General features: G+C 38.8%; 1 protein-coding gene across 9 annotated transcripts in view; it reads right to left on the reverse strand.

Annotated features, from left to right (window-relative positions):
* NRXN3 (neurexin 3) overlaps nucleotides 1-26,580 on the reverse strand; it is a 1,497,182-nt gene that overhangs the window by 127,342 nt on the left and 1,343,260 nt on the right. For 5 of the 9 annotated variants that reach the window (XM_054715857.1, XM_054715860.1, XM_054715859.1 and 2 more), the window contains 2 exons: nucleotides 25,589-25,678; nucleotides 20,085-20,389 (listed from right to left, as the gene is read on the reverse strand). In XM_054715857.1, coding sequence (XP_054571832.1) covers nucleotides 20,085-20,389; nucleotides 25,589-25,678 — 395 coding nt within the window. The remainder of the gene's footprint in view (nucleotides 1-20,084; nucleotides 20,390-25,588; nucleotides 25,679-26,580) is intronic. The other 4 variants (XM_054715858.1, XM_054715861.1, XM_054715862.1 and 1 more) reach the window with 1 other exon arrangement.

Below are 26,580 nucleotides of genomic sequence, written 5' to 3' on the forward strand. Positions count from 1 at the left end.
ACATGCCCTTGACTGGAATCGAACCTGGGACCCTTCAGTCCACAGGCCGACGCTCTATCCACTGAGCCAAACCGGTTTCGGCTTCTGTGTTGTTTTTGTTGCAGCCTCAGAGTCTAGAAAAGTGCTTGGTCCATGACAGAAATCACCCCACCCTCCCTACATATGTTTTTTTTTTCATATATTTTTATTGATTTCAGAGAAGAAGGGAGAGGGAGAGAGATATATAAACATCAATGATGAGAGAGAATCATTGATCGGCTGCCTCCTGCACGTCCCCTCCTAAGGATCAAGCCCACAACCCAGGCAGGTGCCCTTGACCAGAATCAAACCCAGGACCTTTCAGTCCACAAGCTGATGCTCTATCTACTGAGCCAAACCGGTTAGGGCCCTACCTATGTTTGTTGAATAATTGAGCTGACAGGCTTGGGCTTTTAAGAGATGGTTCAATCTGGGATTCAGAGCCAAATACTTCATTTTATATGCAAAGATTTAATGGTCTAAGAGACTATGATTCAAGATGAGGAAGGTTAGGAAATTACATAGGTGAGCCACGGTGAGAAAACAAAGCAAAGATAAGAAAGGATGTGGCTTAGGCACCTTAAACCTGGTGATAAGCTATCATAATTACTCTTCCAGAAAGTCCACAGAATGTTATTTGCAGAGGCTGTGTCATTGAGAGACATGTATAATTTAAAGTGCAAACATTTTACATACTGGGAATTGAATTACATTGCTTTCTTCTGGTTTGCTACAAAAATAAAGTGCAAGGTAATACAATAAAAGCCTGACGTTCCACCAAACCTCTCTCTGATCTGTTTTCCTGAGGCTCTCTGGTGATCTTACTACAAATGTAGTTTTAAGCATGGAAGACATATTATGATTTGAGTCAGGGAAAAAGCTTGAAAGAATTAACATGGTGCTGAGGGGCAGATACCATTTTTTAAGTTGGTTGCACCATGTTGCTGTGATGGGGACACCTTCGGTAAAAAGGCAGAAGAATAAATATTCTTTTTGGAGGCTGCCTGGCAGTCAAAGCCATGTGTGCTTTGACATGAGGACCTGGGGCCTTTATGAGGAAAAGAGTGGATGGCTAATAGACACCCTTCGCCAGTTCAAATATTTCTTCAAATACCTGTTAGCAAAGATAACTCCATGGATAGCCACTAGTGGGTAAATCCTATCCAGGGGAAATTCACCACTTCTTCACACTAAGAAGAATCTTTTAAGAAAACCTTGGGATCTTAATGATCTAAAATAGATCATTTAAATGCAACACAGAAAACTGAACCCTCCATGCAATTGAAGAAGAAAAGAATCATCTGGGTAAAAAACTAAAACAAGGTAAGATTGGAGGCAAAGACTATGAAAACTATTATTCATCCAGGTTTGGGTGGAGATGCCCATTATAATTATTAATAATTGGAACAACGATAATAAATGAATTTAATCCTAAGGCAGGAGGCATAATTGACAGTGTAGGCATGCAAGTCTTATAAAAACCCAAATCTCAGCTGTGCCTGGTCAGTGAGAGTGGGAAGAACTAGGGAAAAGAATTACAATTAAAGAGCAATTGACATTGTATGAATCGAAGCGGGCACATTAACTCCAGCTTCTGGTTCAGAGTTTTTATTAAAATTAAATAGAGAAGCTAATTAGACTGCAGGAAAACTACTGACTCCATGGTTTCCATCACACAAGAGAAAAAGCCAAGGCGAGGCATGAGAAAATAATCAGAAGAATCAGAAGTTTTCCAGTGACTGATTTCTGGTTACTAGTATTCTACCAAAGAAACAAGGGAGTGAACACACAGAATGGCTGTAAAGTCTGGAAACCAAGACACGTACACACAACAAATGGTTTCTTGATATTACAATATATGACAGTTTCCCTGACATTAGTGACATGCCATCCATGACAAGTTTACTATCTGTTCAATGGGTATGGTCACTCACTTGCCAACAGAATTAAAATTGTGATAATCACAATGTATTCACGCATTTCTATCAATCCTTCCACATGTGCCTGTGAGGCTTTGTCTGGAATGATCTGTCTCTGGTTTTCTCTGAGGAAGCTGGTGCCTTCTGCAGAGCACAGAGGCTGTAATCAACAGGGCTCACAATAGGAGAACTCAGAGACCATTGAAGCTCACGACATTCAATCTAGCTTTGGAAACTGTCATTCAAGCAGTCCCAACTGTTCTTCATCCTGTTGGAGACCCTTTGAGTGGCCTTCTGCTGGCCCTTCAAATGTGGGCATTAACTAGTCACTTAATATGGTCAAATCTGCTGTTTCCAGATGTTAGGTCCAAAGTGTAGGCCGAAGACTGAGAATCAGGATATAGTATGATTCTTGTAGCAAGGCCTTCGCATAGGCTGTTCCCTTTGTTTGGAACATTTTTCCCTTTCCCTCCTTCGCCTATCTAACATCTCATCCTGAGCAGCACAGCTTCTACACTGCATCCTCTAAAAGGTCTTCCAATATCGGAACATCAGCTTAGGTCCCTTTCTGCTTTCTTAGCAGCTTGTCATCCTCCATTGGACTTGCCATGATTGTGATTAAATAATTATTGTGAAATTGTCTTGTTTTATGCCTTTTGCCTGTGATGTAAGCTCCATGAAGATAGGCAGCAGACTTCTGTCTTATTCATCCCTCCATCTCTTTCCAGATTCTTCTATGCAGTAGGCAGACACCATTAACCATTTACTCCACCATCCTGAATTCAATTCAATGCTGATAAAAAGATGACAAAGACCTGCTTTGCAAACACTGTTTCTTCCTCATAAACAAACAAACAAACAAACAAACAAATCATTTTGCCAGAATTTCCATAGTTCTTTAAAGAAAAGAAAATGCCACCTGCCACCTGGATCTCTCTCTCCTCAGGAAGTTTTGGGGAAAGGCTGAAGGCCGGGAGAGCTGGCTGAGGCCTTGTTCATTTGTCAAATCATTATCTAGGCCTCATTTACTGAGCTCTTTAGGACACATCGTGACTCAACCATGCCAGACACGACAAAGCCATCTCTGATATTTTCTAACATAATCGCTTTTCATTGTACATTGCAAAGGAAAATGTCTCTTGATTTTGAAAAGGATGCTGAGATGGGGAAAAATGTTTACACCATAAAAGAGAAGAAAACTATCTTAGAAAAATACCCAATATGGTGGAGAGAAAAACAGAAAAATTTAGCTCATAGGAAATGAAAGAGAGATAGCGAGAGAAACACAAACACACTTTAATTTTCCTCTTATCAATGGCATGAGAGGCATTGCTTTATGTGATTTATATGTCCCTTTAACTACTATGCTTAGTACCAACTTAAAAAAACACACACAAAAATAGGTAAGATATAAGTTGTCTAGATATTCACACCAAATCCCCCCAATTAAAATCAGGAATCTCCCTATAGCTATTGGAGTCAAAGGAATATTTCATATGTGTTTTCTGTATGACTTGAGAGTAAATTCTGCTATTTATCCTCTTTCTTCTTCAAATATTTTGATCTACTTCAGAGCCTCCAGCAATCTTTGTTTTCTGGTTAGAAATGTTGATAGAAATGATTCCCTATAGAAATAGCCTTAGGATATCCTCACCATCTGCACTTAAATTCCCTAACCTTCCATTTGTGATTTTTCTCACACTGGCCTCCAATCATCTCTTCTCCAATGGACACAACATTTGGCTCCTACTTAGTGTAATTCTAAATCAAGTTGTAATTCTAGTATATGCATCCATATATATATCCAACATTAATTCACTAATTTACTTTTTTGTCCTGGTGGAGGTCCAGCTATGTTCCAAGAATGTATAATTGGACAGTAAGTATGTGGAGGTAATTATTTTTCTATAGCACCTACCAACTAGCACACGTAAAGTTAAATTAATAAACATATTACAGTGATAAAGCTGAAGGCAGCTGAGAGCCCCGTGAACAGACCTTATCATCAAACACTCTATGATGAAACTCAATGGCATGCAAACACTCTGATATTGCACAGCATAAAAATTCCAAGGTGACAATTCCAATCTGAGCCTTGCCCTTCTCAAAAATGTAAAGTTTTAGTACACACATACATATAATACTCAAGGCTCCACATACCATGTGCTACTCTCAAAAACCCATGTTTTTCTGAATTCATAGTTTTTTTTGTCTTGATGTTTGTTTGTTTGATTTTTTTTTTTTTGGTGTGTGTGTGTTATATGCTTGGTGATAGCTTGACTGAACAAATTTTACCAAAATTAGGATGCCAATGTTGATAGAGCAGCTGAAGAAACAACAAAGGTTCAAAAACATGAGGATGAGGCTTATAGAGCAGCAGCTTATGGTTCTGGAGATATGAATTGTAAGTGCTGGTGTAAGGTCCATAAATAAGGAGTTCTGATTCCAGAGAGAAAAATACGAAAAACAGGTGAATTGTAAGAAGTGGGTATCAAACTGTTATCTCAACAAGTGCAATACCTGAAGATATTGGTCAAATGACTTTAAATGTATTAGTGAAGATTATTTCCAACCTACAACTCCCTCCCTGGTTTACTGCCAATCAAGGGTGAGGATGGATTAGACATTCTTCAGACAAAGCCTCAGTGGTGGTACTTTGCACCCGCCCTTTCTAAGGAAGCTACAGGAAGATACACACCTTCAGAACAAGGGAGTAAACCTAGAAAGACAAAACTTGGGATTTAATATAAAAGTGAATCTCGGGATTCTTGAGAAAGAGGAGCAAGGATCATCCAGGATGGCAGCTAGAGGACAGGTTCATAGAACTCGGGTCAGATAGGAGCAGAATGGAAGATTTATTTTGCCATGGGTCTCTCCAAGAAAAAAAAGTGGAAATGAGAGACTACCAGTGTGCTTATGTTGAGAGAAGTTTTATAGCTGTGTCAGCTATGACACTTATAGGTGGTTACAAATATAAGCTAATGAATCTAGCCGGTGTGGTTCAGTGATTGAGCGTAGACCTATGAACCAGGAGGTCACAGTTCGATTCCTGGTCTGGGCACATGTCAGGTTGCAGGCTCAGTCCCCCGTAGGGGTTGTGCAGGAGACAGCAGATCCATGTTTCTCTCATTGATGTTTCTATTTCTCTATCCCCCTGTCTTCCTCTCTCTCTAAGAAAATCAATAAAAACATTTTTTTAAAATAAAAAGCCCTGAGGACTAAGCTTGCCAGCATCTTTTTTTGTCCCACTCCTTTTCTCCCTTCTACCTTTACCCTTCTCTCTCCTAAACTCCAAGGGCCCCTTCTTTAAAAAAAAAAAAAAAAAGGAAGGAAGAAAATATAATGAGATAATGAGGGTGTTTATTAACGAGGTATTGCCAGAGAAAGGAAATATAACCCTAACAGTAGAATGTCATGTCAGGGCCAGGCTTTGAATCCACTTTTCTCACTGTGCCCTCAGTCCCTAGAAGCATGTTCAGCACAAGATAAGAACCCAGAGAAGATTTCTGGCCTAAATGAGTGCATGTAAGATCTTACATTCTTCTCAATTAAAAATAAAAGTTATAACAATGTAAACTTGTTATACTGATTCAATCAAAACGTGACAGAATTTTGTTGAGAAATTGGAGGTGAGAAAGGGGTGTGTGTATTGGGAGACAGAGGGGTGAGAAAAATCAATCCTTTCCTTCCAGAGTCAGAAGTCAATAGTTAATGTGTAAAATTGCAAAGTTCAGAAAGAAAGCATGCTATTAGAAATATGGAGGGAATGTCTGAAAAGGCATTTAAAAGGGTACACATGTGGAGCAATTCCACAAGGTGTGGTGAGGTGAGGGAAGAACATCTGTCCTTTTATAGACATCTGTTTGTTCTCTTAGGACTCTAGATACTGTCTTAACTTGGATTTCTCAGGAAACAAACTCTAAGATCCAGTTTTCCGCTTGAGATGGTTTGGGGGAGTGTCATCAGAATCTGGGAAGAGGAGGAGTTGCAGCAAAGACCTCAGCTGACCCCAACAATCACAGGGAGCTCTAGAGCTGATCGGCCCTTCTCAGTCATCCAGACAAGGGGCTGGGTCTTTAAATATCCCCCCTCCCCCAGCCCATCCACTACTCACTGGACATGGGCTACCCCCAGGGAGGGGCTTGACCTTCTTGACCTTGGGTAAGGTTACTTCTTTAGCCAAGGGAAGTTCAGTTAACACTCCCAGTAGCTGAAGTAACTGTTTCTCTACCCTAAAGGCGGATGTAGGTACTATATGAGGTTTTTAAGCTATGCAAATATATTATTTAGATAAAAAATAAATTAAAACATAAAATTAGTGCATGCTTATTGATTAAACTTAAAAAGGACAGTAAGTAATTTGCTCCTGGATATATAGTTTTGATTGATGAAACCAGAACTAAAACTGGGCTGGCCCATCTCTAAATCTCTTGTAAGCAGCTCAACAATTATACCATCTCTGAGATTCTCCCAATATTCCATGATATTGTAATTTCAAAAAACAAAAACAAACACCCAATATATTTGCAATAATATTGTAAACTTAGTCCCTGAGATCAAACTATGCTTTCAATGCAACCACTTTATTGTTCCACTAGAGGCCCGGTGCACAAATTTGCACACGGGTGGGGTCCCTCAGGATGGCCTGTGGGGATCAGGCCCACCTTGTGCCCCCAGCCTTGCAGCCCCACAGCCCTGCCTGGCACACAGCTATGGCCTGGCACCTCCCCCTCACCTGCTCCACCACCCCATCTGTGGGGTGATGGATCAGGGCTTGGGCCCCCGTCTGGCACCCTCAGCACCTGGGAGCCAGGTGGTGGCCCCACTGCCTGCGGGGTGATTGGCAGGGCAATCAGGGCCCCAGCTCACACTTGCCTTGGCCTGGCACCACCTGCTCACCTGCTCCACCATCCCGCTGTGGTCCCGCTCTGGTCGGGGCCCATCAGGGCCAGCAGTGCCTCCACTGCCACCCACTGCCAGCACCGTGTTGCCAATGCCTGCCATGTTCCACACTGCTCCCTGGTGGTCAGCGCATGTCATAGTGAGTGGTCAAACTCCCAGTCGAACGACTGCCACAGGGGACAATTTGCATACTAGGCTTTTATTATATAGGATGGTATAATGTTGCTATTTTTTAGTCAAAATGACATTGAATACTTTTGAAACTAGCCTTTTTCCAGTAGCAATTAAAGACTTTATTCTTAGCAATGACCTGTATAAGCATAGATGGCTGCTGCCCCTGCAATTGTAATAGCAGGTTGGTGTGCAAAGTTTCCATAGAAAACTGACCTAAAATGAGTCTGCTCTGATTTAGAAAATATTTAAGAGCCCTACCCAACTGTGTGTTACCTTAGGCAGAAATGCATTCATTTCATATTTTGTTTTCCATAAACCTGGCACTCAGGAGGTAACTAACTACAAAATCTAACTAAAATTTAAGTTAAAAGTGGGCACCACAGCTATAAATCCCAGGTTCTCATAACCTCAACTTTGGAACATGGCATTTTCTAAATAAGATTAAACTCTGTCTATATTATGAATTTGATATTTTATCAGTAGACACATGTGCTGTGATATGCTTTGATTATGGTCCCATCTTTCCAACAAGGACCGCTGTTTGGTACTCTCCCTAAATGGCAGAGCCAGAAATTACTTAGCAATCACACTTTCTTTGAACAAGAAATAGGAGAGAATCAGATACTGTGGTTTATAAATAGAGAATTATTTTTTTTAAAAGAAGCTCTTGCCGAAACCGGTTTGGCTCAGTGGATAGAGCGTCGGTCTGCGGACTGAAAGGTCCCAGGTTCGATTCCGGTCAAGGGCATGTACATTGGTTGCGGGCACATCCCCGGTGGGGGTTGTGCAGGAGGCAGCTGGTCGATGTTTCTCTCTCATCGATGTTTCTAGCTCTCTATCGCTCTCCCTTCCTCTCTGTAAAAAATCAATAAAATATATTAAAAAAAAGAAGCTCTTTTAAAATCTCAAAATCAACCAGGATACAAAGACAATTACATTATGATGGTAACAAAGCAACAAAATTAATCTGTCCAGTCTGTTGCATAAGTGGTCAGGAATAACATTTGCATAAGTTATATTATATTGATTCTTACAGACAGACACTCAATAAAGACTAAAGAACACATGCAAAAATAAATGCCTCTGCAGGGGACATAGAAGACTCAGATGAAGGCATCTATTCTTCAAAATTAAAACAACAAAAATAATAAAACAAGCCAACAAACCAAAAATAAATGATAACACCACAAAACCCCATTCAGTTAAGTTCTCTTTAGTAAAGAGTGTCTATTTCTATCTTTGTCCTTGCTCTGAAACTCGCTTTCAAATGTCGTCCCCTCCCCCTTGTCAATAGATCAAGCATTCTCTAACAGGATAGATAGGACAGCAAGAACTAATAATGATAATAAAAATAATGAGAAATGGCCTCAGAGATATAGTTAATGTGTCTTCCTCTCTCCTTGTCTTTCTCTAGCAGAGCAGCTTCCCAGCCAGTAGGGCATTAATCATCAGAACAGCAGCTCTGAGATAAAGGCTGGGTGAATTTCACTGTGCATTATAGTGTGAGTTGTGGGGGTATGAATATGAGTCTCTCTCAGTATCTGGGAGGAGGAAGTGGAGAGGAGAGGAGAAAAATCTGTCATTTTATATATTTATACTGCTCAAGAAGGTCCAGACTGGTTCCCCATTGTTAAAGCAGATTAAAATCATTCACATCCTTCTGCTTTCATTGGAGGTCAGCTCTCAAAAAGAGGAATAAATATTATGACGAGCTGAATTCTACCTATTTCCTCCCCCCATTTGCCTTTGGGGTACATAGTAGAGTAAGGGGCAGGGTGAGGGAACAAATGGAACCAGAAGCAGGACTGTCCGATGGGATACATTTTTGTTTGCAAATCTTCAATTGGATATCTACTCTTTCACTTACATAATGCTTTGGATGAATGAGATTTCCTGTCTTGAAGAGCCCTGAACTAAATCTGGGGAGACCATTTGGAAGAGATAGGTAAACAGATGCTACAGCTACTCAGCAGAAACTGCTCCACAAAATGGGATCACATACTTCGGCATGACATCACCTGGGAGCTTTGCGGGAAGTGTATGATTTCAGGCCCCCCTCCAGAGCGGAATCACAATTCCCAGTCTGTGCTTTAATGAAATCATCCTGGTGATCTGCATACACATAACAGTTTAAGAGCTACCATTCTATATAATACACATAAATACACATGATCTCTCTCACTCTCAACCTCCCTCCTCCCTACCTATCTCCCTCCCTCCATCTGTCCCTCCTTTTTCCCCTCTCTTTCTCTCTCACACACACACTATCTGATGAAATGAAAGATAGAAGAGGCTGCATTGTATATATAAGTCAATCAAATTTCCATCAAATAATTCCCTCAATGACTGCCAGCCACCACAGGTAGGGTATGTGTTTACTTCCCTAGCCATTTAATGCCTGGATGATGAAAAAACTGAGACCCTTATGTTCTCCATTTAGCTCACAAAACTAGCTCTCTAGAAAACCCAAGGCATTAATTAGAAGGTTTCAAAAGGCAGGGTTGTCATAACAGTCTCGGTATGTTTCTAATTTTTACAATCATTCAAACATGTACCAGAAAGCTAGGAAAAAGCACATCCCACCTCTTCTGCTGTCTTGTCAAAGACAGAATGGATGTATCCATCTTGCAGCCTGACTAGCAATGATTACTGCTGGAAGTAATTTCCCTGTCACATGTACCAGTAAATAGAAATAAAAATATGTATTTTAAGAAAAAAATAATACCAATTATTGGACCTTGGTTTAAGTTGGAATCATGGATTCTTTTGGATGACTCAAGAGACATGTATTAAGTAGGGATGGTCATTGTGGAACCCTTTCTGATAGCTTTCAGCATAGAAATCATTATTTATATTATTATTTTAATTAGATCAAAGATATTCTATTCATTTCTATCAATTATAGCAATCCAATCCATGAAATGGGCATATAGCTCTTAAAGCAACGTAATTACAGAGTATTTCTGCTAGCTCTCATCTCTTCCCACCTCATTCTTTCTCCTTCGTCCCTCTAATTCATTTATATATCCATTCAACTTTCACTGTATGTGATAGGCATCTTGTTAGATACTGTTTAATAAAATAAAGATATTGGGGATACTATGAATCTACTCTAACACTCAGATGAGGAAAACTTGGAGACTGTGGAGGCTAATTGGCATGTCAGAGGTCAAATGACTAATTAATAAGTAAACAAAAATATATTTTTTAAAGATCCTAATCTAGCTCTGCTAGTGAGACCTGCATTAAAATCTAACTTAAAACAATTCAACAACAACAATAATAATAAACTTTATTATTATTAAGTTTATTAATAATAAGTCACATCAATTTAGGACTTGGCTTATATTATATTAACCTATCCATGAAATTGAAGTTTTAATCTCTATATTTCAGAGGATGAAACTGAACTTCAAAAAGCAAAATTCCATAGCAGCCTAGAGTCACGGATGTAACTACTTCTTGATCCATGAGTGAAGTCTCCCAATTGTTCCTTCAATGCATTCTTTCCCTTCACACCAGGCTGCTTTCTTACAGCTGTCTTTGTTGACCTTGAACACAAATAATATAGCCCCCTCTGCAGATAAGCATTCATTTATTTAATACATTTTTTTCTTCAACAAACATTTATTGAGCCCCACTTTGTGGCAGACACTGTTGCAGGCCCTGAATGTCAAGTGATGAACTGCAGAGAGATGAACTGCTCTCAATCTAGTGGTTTCTCATAGTATCTTCCATCATTGTTCTTTCAAAAGATCTTAAAGAAAATAGGTAACTTTAGAGCCAGCTGAATCATAGGATTATGACTATAAGTAAATGGGTTCACACAACATACTCAGCCATGAGAGAAAAACAAAAGAGGTAACTGAAAGCAGATAAAAGACTCCCATCAACCTACTTACACACATTCAGACAGGTAAATGAGCCTCAAGATAACTTCCTATCCATACCAATAAATAGAAGCAGTGGGCCTTTAAAAGAATCTTATTTTCCTACTAGAGGCCCGGCGCATGAAATTCTTGCATGGGTACCGTCCCTAGGCCTAGTCTGCGACCAGGGCCATCTTCCCTGGCTGCCTGCAGCTGGCCCTGACCCTTGCCATCACCCACCCCTGGTTCCCCATTCGCCATCAGGCAATCGGAGCCTGCCAGCCAGGGAAGGGAACCGAGAAGTGGTCAGTGTGCCTCATAGTGACTGGTCGAGCGGTTGTTTTGGTCATTCCACCATTAGGGTCAATTTGCATATTACCCTTTTATTATATAGGATAGAGGCCCAGTGTATGGGTGGGGACCAGCTGACCTGCCCTGATGGGGGCCCTGAATCAGGGTGGGGGTCCCACTTGGGGTGGGGCTGGCTGGGGCAAGGTGTCACGGGCAGTTTGCAGGATGGCCTCACCCCCTATCAGGGTGGGGGGTCCTGGCTGTGGGGGTGGGGTTGGCCGGGGCAAGGGACTGCAGTTGTTCTAGTCTCTGGTCATTCTGGTCGTTCTGCCATTTTGGTCTCTGGGCTTTTATTATATAGGATATTTAAAGGTAGGTTTTAGGAGAATTATGAAATTTGGAAAAGAAATAAGAAGAACAAATTAGAGAGGGAAATTGGTGATAGTGCATTTCCAAAAGTGCTAGAAGCAGCCCTTGCTAGTAGGATGACAAATAAGTCCTAAGGAAGGAGAATTAAAGGCCAGAAGCCATCAAGAACTCTCTGGCCCACCAAAGACAAAGAGTCATCTCTAGAACTCCTTATTCTTAAGGCCAAGATTCAAGAGTAGCAAAACCATGCTGATGTCAATCCCCACTCATGTGTGGTACCACAGAGTGGGCCTCAAGGGGAGGGGGAGCAGGGTGCTTGAAAGTGAGATCCAACCTATAAGTATTAAGTGTATTCTCCCTGAGAAGGTACTGGTAGGTTGCTGCCATTCATATGTTTTGACCAGTATTGTCGGAGGGTTTCTTCTGTACTACTGTGTTCTTATAGCCTGAAATAAAGAGCTTGCCATCCTAGAACTCACAGTATAGTAAATAGAATAAACCAAAAAACATGTGATACAATGTCAGGAACAGGTAACTGTTATGAGAAACAACAAAGCAGGAGGTGATAGAGAGTGCTATTTTATAAAGCATGGTTGAAGAGGGTCTCTCTGGAAGTTGCCATATAGACATAAGCCTGGATAAAGTAAGGAAGTAAATCCTGAAAATAGCTGGAAAAAGCTGCTTCAGGCAATGGAAATAGCAAGTGAAAAGACACAGACTTGCTTGATATGTTCAAGTAGGACTGGGCCTTATATCTAAGGTGCAACATTGGAGGCCTTATCTAAGGTGCCCCAACATTCAGTTATCAACATAAATAATATTTTATTGCAATATTTAAAAATCAATATTAATGCAAAAATCCATGATAAACAAAATATCAACACTTACATGCAGACAGGTTCAGACTTTGCAATTGAAGAACCCTATATTACTCACCCGTCCCTAAAGCTAATCCTATGTTCAAGTAAATTCAGGAAGACTTGTGTGCCTAGAGCACTGTGCTAGAAAACAGCACAAATAAATAGCAAGAAGGATATCCACACACCATAGGTTAAGAGTTTGGGCATCAGACTTGGCCAAGCAGTATGTTAGGTGATTAGAAAAAGCACCGGGAGCTCTAAAAATATTTGAGGACCTCCACAGTAAGTAGCCAAGAGCTAATCCCACTTCCCTCCCAGCTGTTCAGGTGGCACAAAATAAGATGCAGCACTTGATCAGCAGTTCTGGTGGAAATTACACCCTGGAAGTATTACAACAAAATTAGAAGGGCATCTCTACAATATCTCCTAGCAACTCACAGATTTCCAACCTATCCACAATGAGGATCTTCTCAGAGCATATATATATATATATATATATATATATATATATATATATATATATACATACATATATATATTTCAGAGGAAGAGAGAGGGAGAAAAGATAGAAACATCAGTGATGAGAGAAAATCATTGATTGGCTGCCTCTTGCATGCCCCCTACTGGGGATCAAGCCTGCAACCCACGCATGTGCCCTTGACCAGAACCAAACCTGGGACCCTTCAGCCAGTAGGTTGATGCTCTATCCACTGAGCCAAACCAGCTGGGGCAGAGGACCCTTTTGAAGTGGCTAAACTCAGCATTGGAAAGTGCAGATTTCATCCATTGGGATTAAAGTATTAAAGAGGGATGAACAGAAAACCACGCTATATTCTCTTCCCTAGCTTATTTGTACTGTCAACATGGAAGTCTTTAAGAGGGAGGTAAACACATCAAGTTTGTTTGTTTTTAAGAATAGTGCAATTTCAGAGAGAAAATGTCGCTGAAGAGTCCTTCCAGGTATTGAGTAAATTGGAGTCCAATTTTCTTCTCCCCAAATTATTCTGAGAGGGGAAAAGAAAGTACCTGCATAAGGGTAAGAAGAAGACAAGATATTTCTTGGCTGGCAGTGAAAGTCTAATTATTCTGACAAATCTTCGGTGCCTTCCCCAGTTATGAGGCTTGGCAGGAAAGAAGCAAGCCCTGGAGCCACACATTATGTAAGGCTGTTAATCAATATTAGTTGAGCGCTAATCCTAAAAATAAACTCTCCCTGGAGGCTCTGTTGTCTACTGGTAAAATCGAGGGATTGAAAACTGTGAGGACTACTTGTCTCATTTCTATGATGCTGGTGGCACCAGGGAAATGATGGAGGAGCCCAAAGGGGATAATTCTCTGGATAAGTAGAACTGTTCCTGATACAACATGATCTATATCCTGTTAGAGCATGGCATTTGGGATGAGGTAGATTTATCTTGTATCCCAATCCAGGACAGTTTGACAAAGAAACTTGATAAAATTCAGTATTCTAGTCAAAGTCAAAATGCCATTGATAGCAACATGCTGTAAAATGGGAGTGTCATATATTTTGTGGAATCATATGAATTTTTAACTATCTGATCTAGAAACATGGCAGTTTCACATGCTTCACCCTGTGTGTAATAACTGTTCAGCAAAGTCAATTTTCACTCCAGAAAAATGAAAGAATCTCCCATGGAAATCTCTTCTAATTGAGTTCAGGGCTTGGGTTCAATCTGTGACCCTTGGAGGAAATCCTGGGTAATTGTGGGTTTGTGTGGACATAGAAAAAAAAAAGTCTTCAATGTACAGGAAAGCTAAGCTCTATGAGGTTCTATGAATTCCGGAAGCCTCTCTTGGATTGACAAGGTTTCCTAATGTCTCTAACATTAGTGAAAACTTATAGGAAAAATCACCAATGGTCATATTTATTCCTCACAACAAGCCTATGTTATGCCCATTTTACAGATAATGAAATGAAGGCTTAGAGAGGCTAAGCAACCTACCCAGAGATACACAGCTGAGTAACTGGATGAACACAGCTAAGTCCAAAGCAGAAATTCTGACTCTAGAGTACTCTCTCTTCCCTTCAACATACTGGCACTCTATCTGGATCATGCAGTGTGAAAGATCAACTTTTTAATCACAAGTCTGTGGTGTGTTTTTTTTAAATATATTTTATTGATTTTTTTACAGAGAGGAAGGGAGAGGAATAGAGAGTTAGAAACATCGACCAGCTGCCTCCTGCACACCCCCTACTGGGGATGTGCCCACAAACAAGGTACATGCCCTTTACCGGAATCGAACCTGGGACCTTTTGAGTCCGCAGGCCAAGGCTCTATTCACTTAGCCAAACCGGTTAGGGCACAAGTCTATGTTTTGTTTTGTTTTACAATCATCACTATGAAGGCTGAAGTGTGCTTCTTACTATCTCCAGCTCAAAACTGAAAGCAGACCAGAAGAAGACTTTCCATATAGACAGTGCTACAAAGCCTGAAAAATTTTGGCTACCTTCTGGAATTTTTTTAAGTATTTCACATTTGACCACCAAATTTGTGAGTTTGAGATAAGAATCAAATATCACAAAGTTCTCAAGTCTTTCATTTCGACTGATAAACAGTATAGTTTCAATCCAGGCTGAGCATTGTGATTTTCTGGTAATTTTCTGGTACCAGGCAGCAGTGGCCAAGGTCAAAGTGATTTTATTAATTCCTGACACACACATATACACATAAATGGGTCATGATCAGTATCCTGCTAATAGCTTATAAATTATTCCAAATAGTGATATGCACAGAATACACTGAGTTCTTTCTTTACTGATAACTACTCAGTCTGGAGGCTTCAGGTAAAAGAATACACATTATTCTTGGAACTGTTTTTCTTTTGGCCCTTTTCCCTCTCACAGGAACATTCTGATCTTGGTGGCTGAAAGTTATCACTAAAAGACTCTTGTTTCTCACTTTTGCCTTCTGTATTAAATGAGGACAAAGAAATTTTAGTATAGACTGAGTTGAACTTTTCTACTTTAGAAGCTGACCTATCAGGGCAATGATAGTAACCTACTGACATTGGGGTTAGCTGTAATATAATGGAAATATCTTCACAATTGTTGGGCATTCCTAGTAGTAAGACCCACAGGGAACCTAATTCAGTTCTCTCCTTTTGGTCCTCTTCCAATTGGCGGGGAGGGTTCAGGCCACGACTGAGAATCTGTACCTCTTGTCTTTCACAAATCCCCTCTATGGTCTCTCGGTTTCAGTTGGACTTGGCTATCTCCCTTAAGAGTTATCATCTCCGACTTTGACAATTTAGCTTCTGACATTCAACCAACTTGGAATTTGTTGGTTTCACCATGTATTCAATTGTTCTCATCTACAAGTTCCAGCTCCATACCTCTTCAGCCATGAGATCCAGTCAAGCCACCTCATACACCACCCTCACTCCCAACATACTACTATTTGTAAGTCACTATTTCATATTGATAGACCATGTCAAGCCCTCTTGCACTCTAAGCTCCATGATGGCAAGGATTCTGAATTCCTTTTTTTGTAACCCTGAAAATATGTGTAGGCATATTTAATAGCAGAATATAATCTCCATGACCCATAGAAATCCAGGTTGATTTAAAAATGGAAGAGAAAGTTAAAGATGGGTAATGGGGTATCAGAAACTCGAGATCTTATAATTTGTTTTATTTGCCAGTACTAATTTTAGCCTCCAAATTCTATTTTGACTCTCCTTCAAATTCCTATCCCCCAAAATATCCACTCCATTGTGTCTACACAACAACCAATAGAGATGACTGCATTTTCTAATATAAATTCTTGCTTGGGAGGGTATTGACTTGCATACCAAATGTTGGGGAAATAATGTTAAAATAAGCTTAAAACACACTCAGTCTTACAGTTCATGACATACTTGTTTTAAGCATGTTACTTATATTAACTCAGTTATCCTCACAACCATTACATGCTACAAGCACCAGTAGTACCTTTTCATGAATCCTACTCCCCCAATTTTACAATGTGGTAGTTTTAGGTTGGTTGCAAATTCCTGCCACTCTTCCTGTTGGAAGTGAGGCTTATGCCTCCCTTCCTGAAAGTGAGAAATGGCTGCTTTGACCAAGAGAAATGTTAGATGTGATAATGTGTCAGTTTCCAGGCTCAGGCTTTAAAAGTCCGGCAGTCTCTACTTCTTGTTCCTTAGAAAACTCTCTCTGGGAACCATGAGCCTCCATGAAAGAATTCCTGCTACTATGCTGGAGAGACCACATGAAGAGTCTTGGAGACTACAGGGAGAGGGACATAGATCCAGCTGAGTCCAGTGCTTCCAGTTCACCACCAAGGCACAAAGACATGTGCGTGATGTCTGACCCTCCAGACCATAGTAGACACTGGGTAACTCCAGTTGACTCCATGTGGGGCAGAATAATTGCCTTGCTGCGTTCTGCCCAAATTCCTGGCCCACAAAAGTGGGAGATCCAATGATGTAGTTATCATGTTAAGCCACTAAGTTTAAGGGGAAAGTTGGTTTCACAGCAATAGTTAACTAGAGCATATGTGACTTTCCTAGGGTCACCTAGCTAATATGAAGAAAAACTAGGTTCTAAACCCAGGCAATTCTGACTCCAAACACATCCATTAATCATTCTGCTATAGCCTTCCCACTGGAAAAAAATAAAATTGTCCCAAAGCACACTGATCATTTTGAAGGGAAAGTGCTCCACAAGCCATGCCACTTCTAGTTGTTCGATGATTATAAGGTATGCAGTAAAGCCTAACTTGTTTTCTGATTTATTCAATAAATACGTATTGAGCACTTTTTAAGTGCCAGACCTTTACTTGAGAATTATCATGTAGCTACCTGCTTTCTCATTATATCCATGGTCCTAAACCATGGATATAATCTAAATTATTATTATTATTATTATCAGTATTATTATTATTTATTCAGGGAGCACCTAGAGACATACTTCTTAATATAGAATGAAGACCTGATGCTTGGGTACCATAGCTGTTAGTAATTCCACAGAGTACATGAAATTCACAAGTAAGTCTGTAGCAAACAAGATTATCAGAAATATGAAAGCACCAGTTACTCCCAGGGGGGCCATATCAACTAAAAAACTTTTGTTCACACTCACAGTAAAGAGCAGCACTGAAAGCACTTTCAGCCTTCTTTTGAATGGAAATCAACACTCCCCAAGGCCTACTGGAAAGAAACTGCTCATATGATATCTTCTTAGCTTATGCTTTAAGAAAGAAACTGGATTTTTGAACAACCAGGTTTTTATACTTTCAAATTCACATCCTTATTCTATTTTCACTGGAAGAGCTTCATTTTAGGACAACCCTGCCCTATCAATGTTATCAAAGTAAAGGAGGACAGAACAGAGTTTTGTTCAGAAAAGTGAATGATGGATCTGACAAATATGAAATCCAGTCTTCCCCAATTTTTTCTCCCTTCTGAAGTATTAAGTATTGGAGTCTGGGAATTGTCCCAAACCATGGATATAATCCAAATGTTATTGGGTCCCTAGTCTTGACATAGGTTTGATGTAGTCTATAGAATGTACTTGAGCTCAAAATAGGCTTGCAGACAAGGCAAACTATTGAGTTTTTACAGAGCCCAGGACAGAGTTCGTATGGCTCATTGGCAATAATAAAAATATCCAAAACCATCGACATAAAGTTATTTCCTCTAGCAAGTCTTTCCAAAGACATGGGTCATTTTTATACATTATCTCAGTCTAATCCAATTCTGCTCATCTGTTGGTTTTCCTTCGAGAGTATGCATTTACACACCCTTAAAAATAAAGAACATCAACAGATTTATAACAAATTTTATAGCCTTAGTGGAAACAAAAGGAAAAACATGTAGATATAATCCAATTATGACTAGACTCAAAGGAAAAGAAACACACACTAGACAGGAGGCTATCACACAGCCTCCAGCAGTCCACATCTACTAAAATGAGAACAGGTTCTATGATGTTTAAGGTCATAATCATTGGCAAGACTTCAGTATTTTGTACTCTACACTTCCCCAGAAGCTCTGGCTCTCTCCGTGTGAAAAGACTACCCAATGTATTTCCACTTATGTATCTGCCACAAGAGGGAAAGCCAAAAACCGATGATTACCATGGCTTAGTCCCTGAATCTAGTGTAACATTAAATCCTCTTGGGGGGTCAGTGAAAGTTGGGCCTTGCAAAAGACTATAGGACAAGCCATTGTGACAGAAAAAAACCATTTGCTCTTCTGCTTCCCACAGAGTTAGTGGAATGTATTCTGACAGAAACAAAACAAGTCTGCCAAGACCTGTGCAGATAGAACCATGCTTTCACCAACAATAAACAGATCTGCTTTTGAGCTATAGAGAGTCATAATAGAAATATATATTGCCTTTTATCTTCTTTTCAGTGAGTAGAGTGAAGTGTCAGGAGTTATTGCTTTAATATCAGAGAAGAAGCTATTTTTTGGAGCATGTGTATAGGTATGTATGAAACAGCCCATGGGACTAGGACACTGCTAGGCTAACCAGGTTCTTGCAGCCTTTCAGAAACACATAAGATTGTCCTGATGATATCATCAGTATATACAGCTGCAAATCATGCGTGTGAACACATGGAAGAGCTGTTTGGATACTTCTGCTCAATTAAAAGGAAAAAGGAAGACAGCATATTTACCTCTATCTAACTCACGTTAACTTAATTCAGAAGAATGGGAACACATAAGGGGCTTATGTATTACTGACTTTAAATTTACGATGCCTATTGAAGTTAATAGAAGGGTGATGTCAAAGACTCAAATGAACTCCTGAATAATGTCTTAAAACTAAGAAACTGAAAAGAAGTACTGGTTTCTACTGAATTGTCTATAAATACTAACGAGGCTAGGGATAATTTCCCCACAAGCAGTTAGAATGTCTTATTTATGCCAGAGCATTTAAGGCTAATAACTTGATTAACCTTCTATCCACTACTAACTAGATTTATGAAATGCCAAGGGAGTCAGCAAAGCATTAAGTTTTAGCTTGAGTGTAATTACTTTTAAGTGGAAAAAAACCCCAAAAACATTAGCACAATATAAGGACTTCCTACATAGCTAAACTCAGACCTAATGTTATTAGGGTCTTGATCAAATATAAAGAAAACAAAATGGACAAAAATAATGTGTAATTAATCAACACTGACTATCAACTACAGATTGTATGTCATAAGGATTAGTTGAATCTCTAGCTTCAGTTTCCCTTGATTTAATGCTAGCCATTGGCTTAAAAAATGAACAGTTCTTATTCCAACAAAGCCATCAGGAGGTTGTAAGGAAATTGCACTAGGATATAGTCTTTCCTATGATAACACATTTTACTTCCCCCCCTTCCTTTTCCCTTTTTTCTATTGAAAAGAAAGGTAATAAAATAAGAGAAGGGAGTATTTCATACTGAAAGTGTTGCCTATGGCTCATTTTGAGTAATAGCTTTACCATTTCAATAATAAATATGAGCAGCGTGATTACCCATGAGTGCACACAAGACTTTGTAATTTCTTTAGCAAGGGTTTTGTCTTTCTCTAGTCTGGGTCTTATTACTATGAGTATCTGTAGGCATCCTTCCTATAAACATAGTAATTCACATTCTCTCAATAAATAGTAGCACCGATAATAATAGCAATGTCTCAAAGATAAAAAATGCAAAACCAATTAATAATTGGAGAAAGACTTACCTGAATGCTGGCCGTTGAGCGATTCTTGCGGGTTGTGGTAGTAGCCATTGTGGTGGTGGTTTCCATGACAGTGGTAGACATTTCTGGTGGCATGGCAGTCGTCTGTGTTCCTAAGATTGATGGGACTTCTCCCACCAGCCGGACACTTCCATTGATTTTAATATTTGGGTTGTTCTCAGCTGCCATGTTCAGTACTTTCAAACCATCATAATAGAGCCCAGAGAGCTGGCCTTGGAAGAGGCGTCCTTTGTCCTTTCCACCAATGGCTATTTGCGCCTGGGTGTTGAAGATGGTTAACTGCCGGCCTAGTGGGTTGGGTGGAGGAAACATCATTATTCCCATACATTTTCTCTCTTTGTCTTGCCTGGTCTAAAGGAACCAGGTATAAAAACAGGCTTCCTTGAGTAATTGAAGGGGAGAAAATTAGATAATAAAAATTCAATACAGATATTGGCAAGTAACATTTCATTATGTTTATCCCTTCCACTGTCTAGCTGAATATCCTAGGTATCTGAATAATTGAGTCTCTATTTCTTTATTGTGAGGAAGGAGAACCTTAGTTCAATAATGAGTAGTGTTATAGTCTTCTCAGTTAAGTAATTGTGGACAATGAAAAGAAACTCCTAAATCAGATGATGATAATAATAAACAATTAATGCCTATTCTATTCATTTGTTACCTACAGAGTACATAACAACAACTAAAAAGAGTTATATATGGCAAACAAAAACCTTGGGAGACACTCATACTACTGAATTAAAAAACTAGGTCTGATGATTACATTAAATTAACTGAAATTAAATTCCAATTAAGAGATTTGGATTCATTGCATACTTAGAAAAGTGAACCAAACACCTTATTTCCTAGGAATCTTCATAGTACATAATATTCTATCTATACTTGACACCAAGACTAATCAATTCTTACCTCTATTAATGTTGAGGTAAGGAGATTATGGTCACACAACTAAATCTCTCCCTAAAATATGGAGAATAATTAGGCATTGATATGTTCCTGAGATGGAGGAAGAAGAAAGTATCATTCCAAGTCCATATATTTTAAATGGGGGGGTATGGGCATTAAAAAATAGTAACGTAAAATTCCTTAAAATTATATCAAGATATATTAATGGATTAAATACCAGTAGCTCAACTTACTTGAGGTTCCCATTTGGGGAACCATTTATGCTTCTGTGAATAGGAAACTCTCAGAACGAAATCATGACAGAATAGAGTTCAGAATAGTGTAACTCAACTTATCTTCCTCCAAAGTATTTCTAGATCTTTCCAAGAAAAACAACAATAACAAGTAGCTTTTTAAGCCATGTCATTATTTCTCTAGATTATTTTCTTCTGCTTTTCTATACAGAGAAGGGGAGGTACTTACTAATGGAATGAAATATATTCTTTTTAAAATTTTCTCCACTTTAGTCAGTGATCAAACAACGCTCCACTCATTCCTAAATCTAACACTCTGAAATATTTTAGCTGTAAATGACTAGAGACAATGGTGTTATTCTTGTCTGATTAATAAAAGAGAGTATATTTTTAAAGATTGAGGTTTTTGCTCCATAATCTCTAATATGAACCAAGGCAAACTGTGATGTTTCAGCTTTTAACTCTACTACAATCACATGGTCTTTAAGTCTACACAATGGTTTGCTATTCTTTATTTTCTGGTGCATAATGTGGAATACCTTCTCAACATATAATAATGGACAAAATGGAAGAGGCAGAGAAAGGAAAATACATCTGCTCAGAGGGAACTCATTATAAAAGAGTCAACTCCACTCATTGGGCAACTCTTCAGGGCATGTCAGTGAAGTATGATCTACTAGTAATACACCTTGGGAAGCTTTGCACACTGCAGGATGGGGAACTGGCCAGATAATTTCGTTATAGTGAAAAGGATCTGAACTCTATAAAGATATCTGGAGTATGGAGATGGAATCTGCTGGCCTTAATGATAACAAAATTGCCTAGAACCTTAGGGCACAATCAAAATAGATCTAATAGATTTTCATCACTTTCCCACCAATTCCTTCAGTGCCCTGTGCATATGCATCATTGCCTGTCCTGTGGCCTGTCATTTCTCACAAAGCACACAGCAAAAAGTTCAAAGCACAATAACAGTGGAGCTCATATCTTTACTGTGTTTTTGTTTTTATTTTTTGACAACAGCTTTTTCTGATAGCTTTAAGCTTACTAGAAAAGAAATGCTGTGATGGGAAGGGAGAATAAATATGTCCTCAACCTGACATAGGCATTTGGGGCAGCTTAAATTAATACATAAGAACAAGCTGCATAATAGGAGATATCTAGGACTAAAATTCAGTATTTTAAATCAGATAGCCCCAATACCAAGTGATAACATCCATTCATACAACTGTTGTCCAACTATAATGTTTATTCATCTCTGTTTTTTGTATATAGTCTAGTACTGATGATCAGTAAATGGCTCTGATTATAGTTAGAACATTGTATTATTTCTAATATTCCTGAAAGTACTTCACATCTATAGTAGTCTTTATCTATTTTCCTGGTGCTATTATCCTGCCAATGCTTAAAAAAATAAATTTAAAGGGTTAGAGAGAATTGAAATGCAAACCTGAATTACACTGGCTAGAAATGATGGATCTCTTTTATTCCAGTTGCCATTATTCAGGTCCATAAAGTGGTCTTTGTTTGTTCAAGACTGACCCAAGCACGGAGAAAGGAGAGATATTTCCTGGGCTCTGAGATTAAGTCACTGCCCCACTTCTGGCTATTGCTGCTTTCTCAGAAAGAGCGGGCTAATCAGTTCTTAAGAATAAGACACTGGTTGGGTAAGACAGGGAAGAGGATGTCTGTGTTTCAATTTTACATTAGGCCACACAGGAAATATTTAAATTTTTGTTTGCTTCTCTGTTCCATGGCCTATTTCTGGCTAGATCTGCCTTAGTCTATTTTGATATAGCCCTCCTTATCATGAATTAGGTGGTTAACAATAAACTGGCTGCTACTCAAGTAATAGTGGCATAATCTAAGTCTCCTGACACCTCTTCCTCTGATCAATTTCTCTCTCTCAGCAAAGCATGAGTAAGTGAATAAGCAAGAGAGAGCCATCACCATCCTCTCCCTCTGAAGGATATGAGGACTGATGAGAAAGTTTCATCACATGCCCAAGATTTCTTGAAATCAATGCCAGTCTCATTATTGTCACTGATTATGATCAATCATGTTTTTGTGTGTGTGATTATTTTATCTATATGTATATCTCTAAATGAGGATTGTTCTATCACCAATTATAAAAAAAAAATTGGTTCTAACACCAGTACATAATTTATAACAGGTTACTTTTTGTTTTTTGTTGTGGGTACCCACTGTCTTGAAAGTCATTCATTATTGCCTCATTTGGACACCACATTCACATATGGCTTAAATGAAATCTTTGCATGTTTCCAGCCAATGTTGCACAAAGACTAATTAATTAAACCTCAGAACACCCTTGGGGAATAGGCAGTATTATTTATCCTCTCCTCTGATGGGAAATCTGAGCTATTCAGAGGTTAAGTGCATTGTCTAAGGTCAGGAAATCAGTCGATATTAAACAGAACCAGAAAACAGACTGGGGAGTGCTGTGCCCCAGACCTCTTCCCCAGTGACAGAGGTCAATGTAAAGAGGCATTCCCAGGATTTCCTGATCCATCTGCCTAGTCATCCTTCTGTCTTTACCATTTTATTGCCTCTACAAGTTTTTTGCTATATATTTTCAATTTATTTTGAGGGAAAAGTTAGCTAGACAGAGGAAGAGGTAAAGCAATAGAATGAGTAGATATTACTCACCCAAATTACCAAAAAAGTAATTTGTTAAAATACTGTAGAGGAAAAAAGACCTTCCAGTTTGCAAATAATTTGTTTCAATAATACGTGCACATATATAAACATGTACATATTTGATGAAGCGATTAGAATGCCTCCCTCCATCCCTCCTGAACCACCCTTGTCCCTGTCCCACCCCCTCCATTTGTTGCGTGTTTGAAAGCATCCTTTTATATGAAAACCAACTGATAACAATGTTATCGTGAGGAAAACTCAAAGCTTACTAATAACTTTATAATGGTTTATACAAATGAAAATGCCTGGCATGCTCTTAAACTTAGACTTCAAAAGGCAATGAAGTAAAATAAAATAGTATTAACATAACATTGAAAGAAACAAAAAGTTCTCTCAGGCACATGAGACTCAGACATGCATCTAACTTTCATTTCCTTTTTAAAAAGTGAGGCAATCATCGTATTTAAATGTTAAAGGGACTTTAGAAGCTGGTGATTACTAGACAAAATTATTTGCTTTTTAGAGTTATTCTTAATTTATTTTTAATTAGACCACATACGTTAAAACAGGGCAAACAATTAAAACTCAGTGAGAATTTTCTGTGTTTAAAGGTGTAAATGTTTCACCCTTTAAAACTGTAGTAGCTCTTTGATTTTTAAGTTATATACTAATATACCCAATTGCTTGTTATATGTAACTCTATCAAATCTCTATGAATTTTAAAAATTCACTGAAGGTCTGGTGACCAGAAAAGCTTATACTGGCTCAGGAAAGAACAGAATAAGTAGCTTCTTAAAGATAGGAACTTTTCTTTATAGAGAGACAATGGTTTACATCCAACCAATAGAAGCCACACAGAAAATTCTAACATGTTGTATAACTGCTGCCCTCTCTTATTAGCTATGTGGTGGTTTTCTTTGGCAAATCAGAAACTGCTGTTTTGCCTCTTATGACCCTTACCTTTTCCAACTCATTGTCCTAACCACTTACACTTTTGTTGCATAATATCCAATACAGGAAGCATCACACAACCAAAGTGTAAAATAGGTTTGTTTTGTGTTTAGTTTCTGTCTGCGACTAGGACACAATTAATCTCTTATGAAACCCTTTTGCCTTTATAAGGTTGCATCAAAAGGCAAAATTCATCTTTCTCTTTCTTTTCTTTGTTTATAAACAGATGTTCAAAAAGAACACTCTTCTTCTTATAACACTTGTGTTTAAGCAGTTTAAGTTAGCAGAATCTCTGATTTTTTTTTTTTTTTGTTAGACAGTAAAGCCAAAACAGCCTCAAGATGGAAGTTTAAAAAGCACTTTTGAAATTTCTTTAGAAAGCTTTGGTATAAGAGGCTATTTAAAATAAATTAACAAATAATGTCATGCAGTGGTTAAGTTGCCATAATACATTTCTTTTTTAAAGGTTCCTAGAATTTTTTGTTGTTGTTGTTTGTTTGTGGCTGTCACGCTGATAGCAAACAAGATGTTAGTCCCTTTAACTGTATTTTAATGGCAATGTATTATAGCATGATTTATCAACATATGGCAGGTGGAAGCTGACACAAATTATAATGAAAATTAAAACAGTCATTTATGCAGCAGGCGATTATCATTTAAGGAACATTTATTTGCAGGCTTTAAAAATGCGGGTTTAGAATCAAATGAATTTAAAATGAAAGTTTTAACGATGGTTACCTTTTTCCTGCAGCCACTCCTCTACGGGCCGGTTATATTTGAAGGGGATTTTCGGTTTTACCATTTGGAAGCGTTCATTATCAGTGTTGCCTTTAAAGTTTAAAAAACAGCTTAAAGAACAATCTGAAAAGTCAATAAGTCATGAAAAAGCATCCTATTTTTTTGTTTGTTTGTTTTATGAAGTTTTTAGAGCTAGATATCAATTTATCTTTAGTAGAGGTGGAGTTGAAATCACTCTGTCCTTGGTGACAGGTTAGACATTAGGTTAGTCTTAGCTATGCAGTGCTCCATTGGGTGTTGGGCACATGGCATGGGATGGGAATCAGTAAGAGATGTGGCCATTTATAAAGATGGGTTTACCTTCACTCTTTTCCATCTCACCCCAGCTGCATCTTAATTGGGCCAATGGAGGCAGGAGATCTCCCTGAACTATGAGAACTTAACCTTCCAGATTGGCTTTATAATGTGGGAGGGGACATCAGTCATGCATGTTCTATCTTCACTCTACTGTATCCTACTAGAAGCATGGTCCATGTATTCCTTATTCTACTCTCAAGTGTCAATAGCTGCTCTACCTTCTGGCACAGGGAAGCCAAAAAAGACCATTTAAGTCTTGATGGCCAAGGGAGACTCCTTATTCCATAAAGGAGGCCTGGCATCCCATCAACTATGTTAAATAGTGTCTTACAGATGGCTCTTACTGTCTATAATCCCTTGTCTGCATTTGTCTATATCTTTAAATAAAACAGCTATACATATAATGAGATAGCCTGTAGAGACTTTTAAGTGCCTATGCTTTATTACTACTAATAGATGCAGGCTATATATGTTTACATTCCTCTTTCTTATCTTCCTGTGAGAGGTGCTTCCTGAACAAGCAACCATTCCTAAAGCCTGTTAGGGACACTTCTCCCACGCATGAAATATCTAATCAGTTTCAAACCTCAGACATAATGCATTTAACTGCTGGCATGCACCCTTCTTCATTTCAT

The sequence above is a fragment of the Eptesicus fuscus genome, chromosome 5, assembly GCF_027574615.1.
Source record: "Eptesicus fuscus isolate TK198812 chromosome 5, DD_ASM_mEF_20220401, whole genome shotgun sequence".
NCBI lineage: Eukaryota > Metazoa > Chordata > Mammalia > Chiroptera > Vespertilionidae > Eptesicus > Eptesicus fuscus.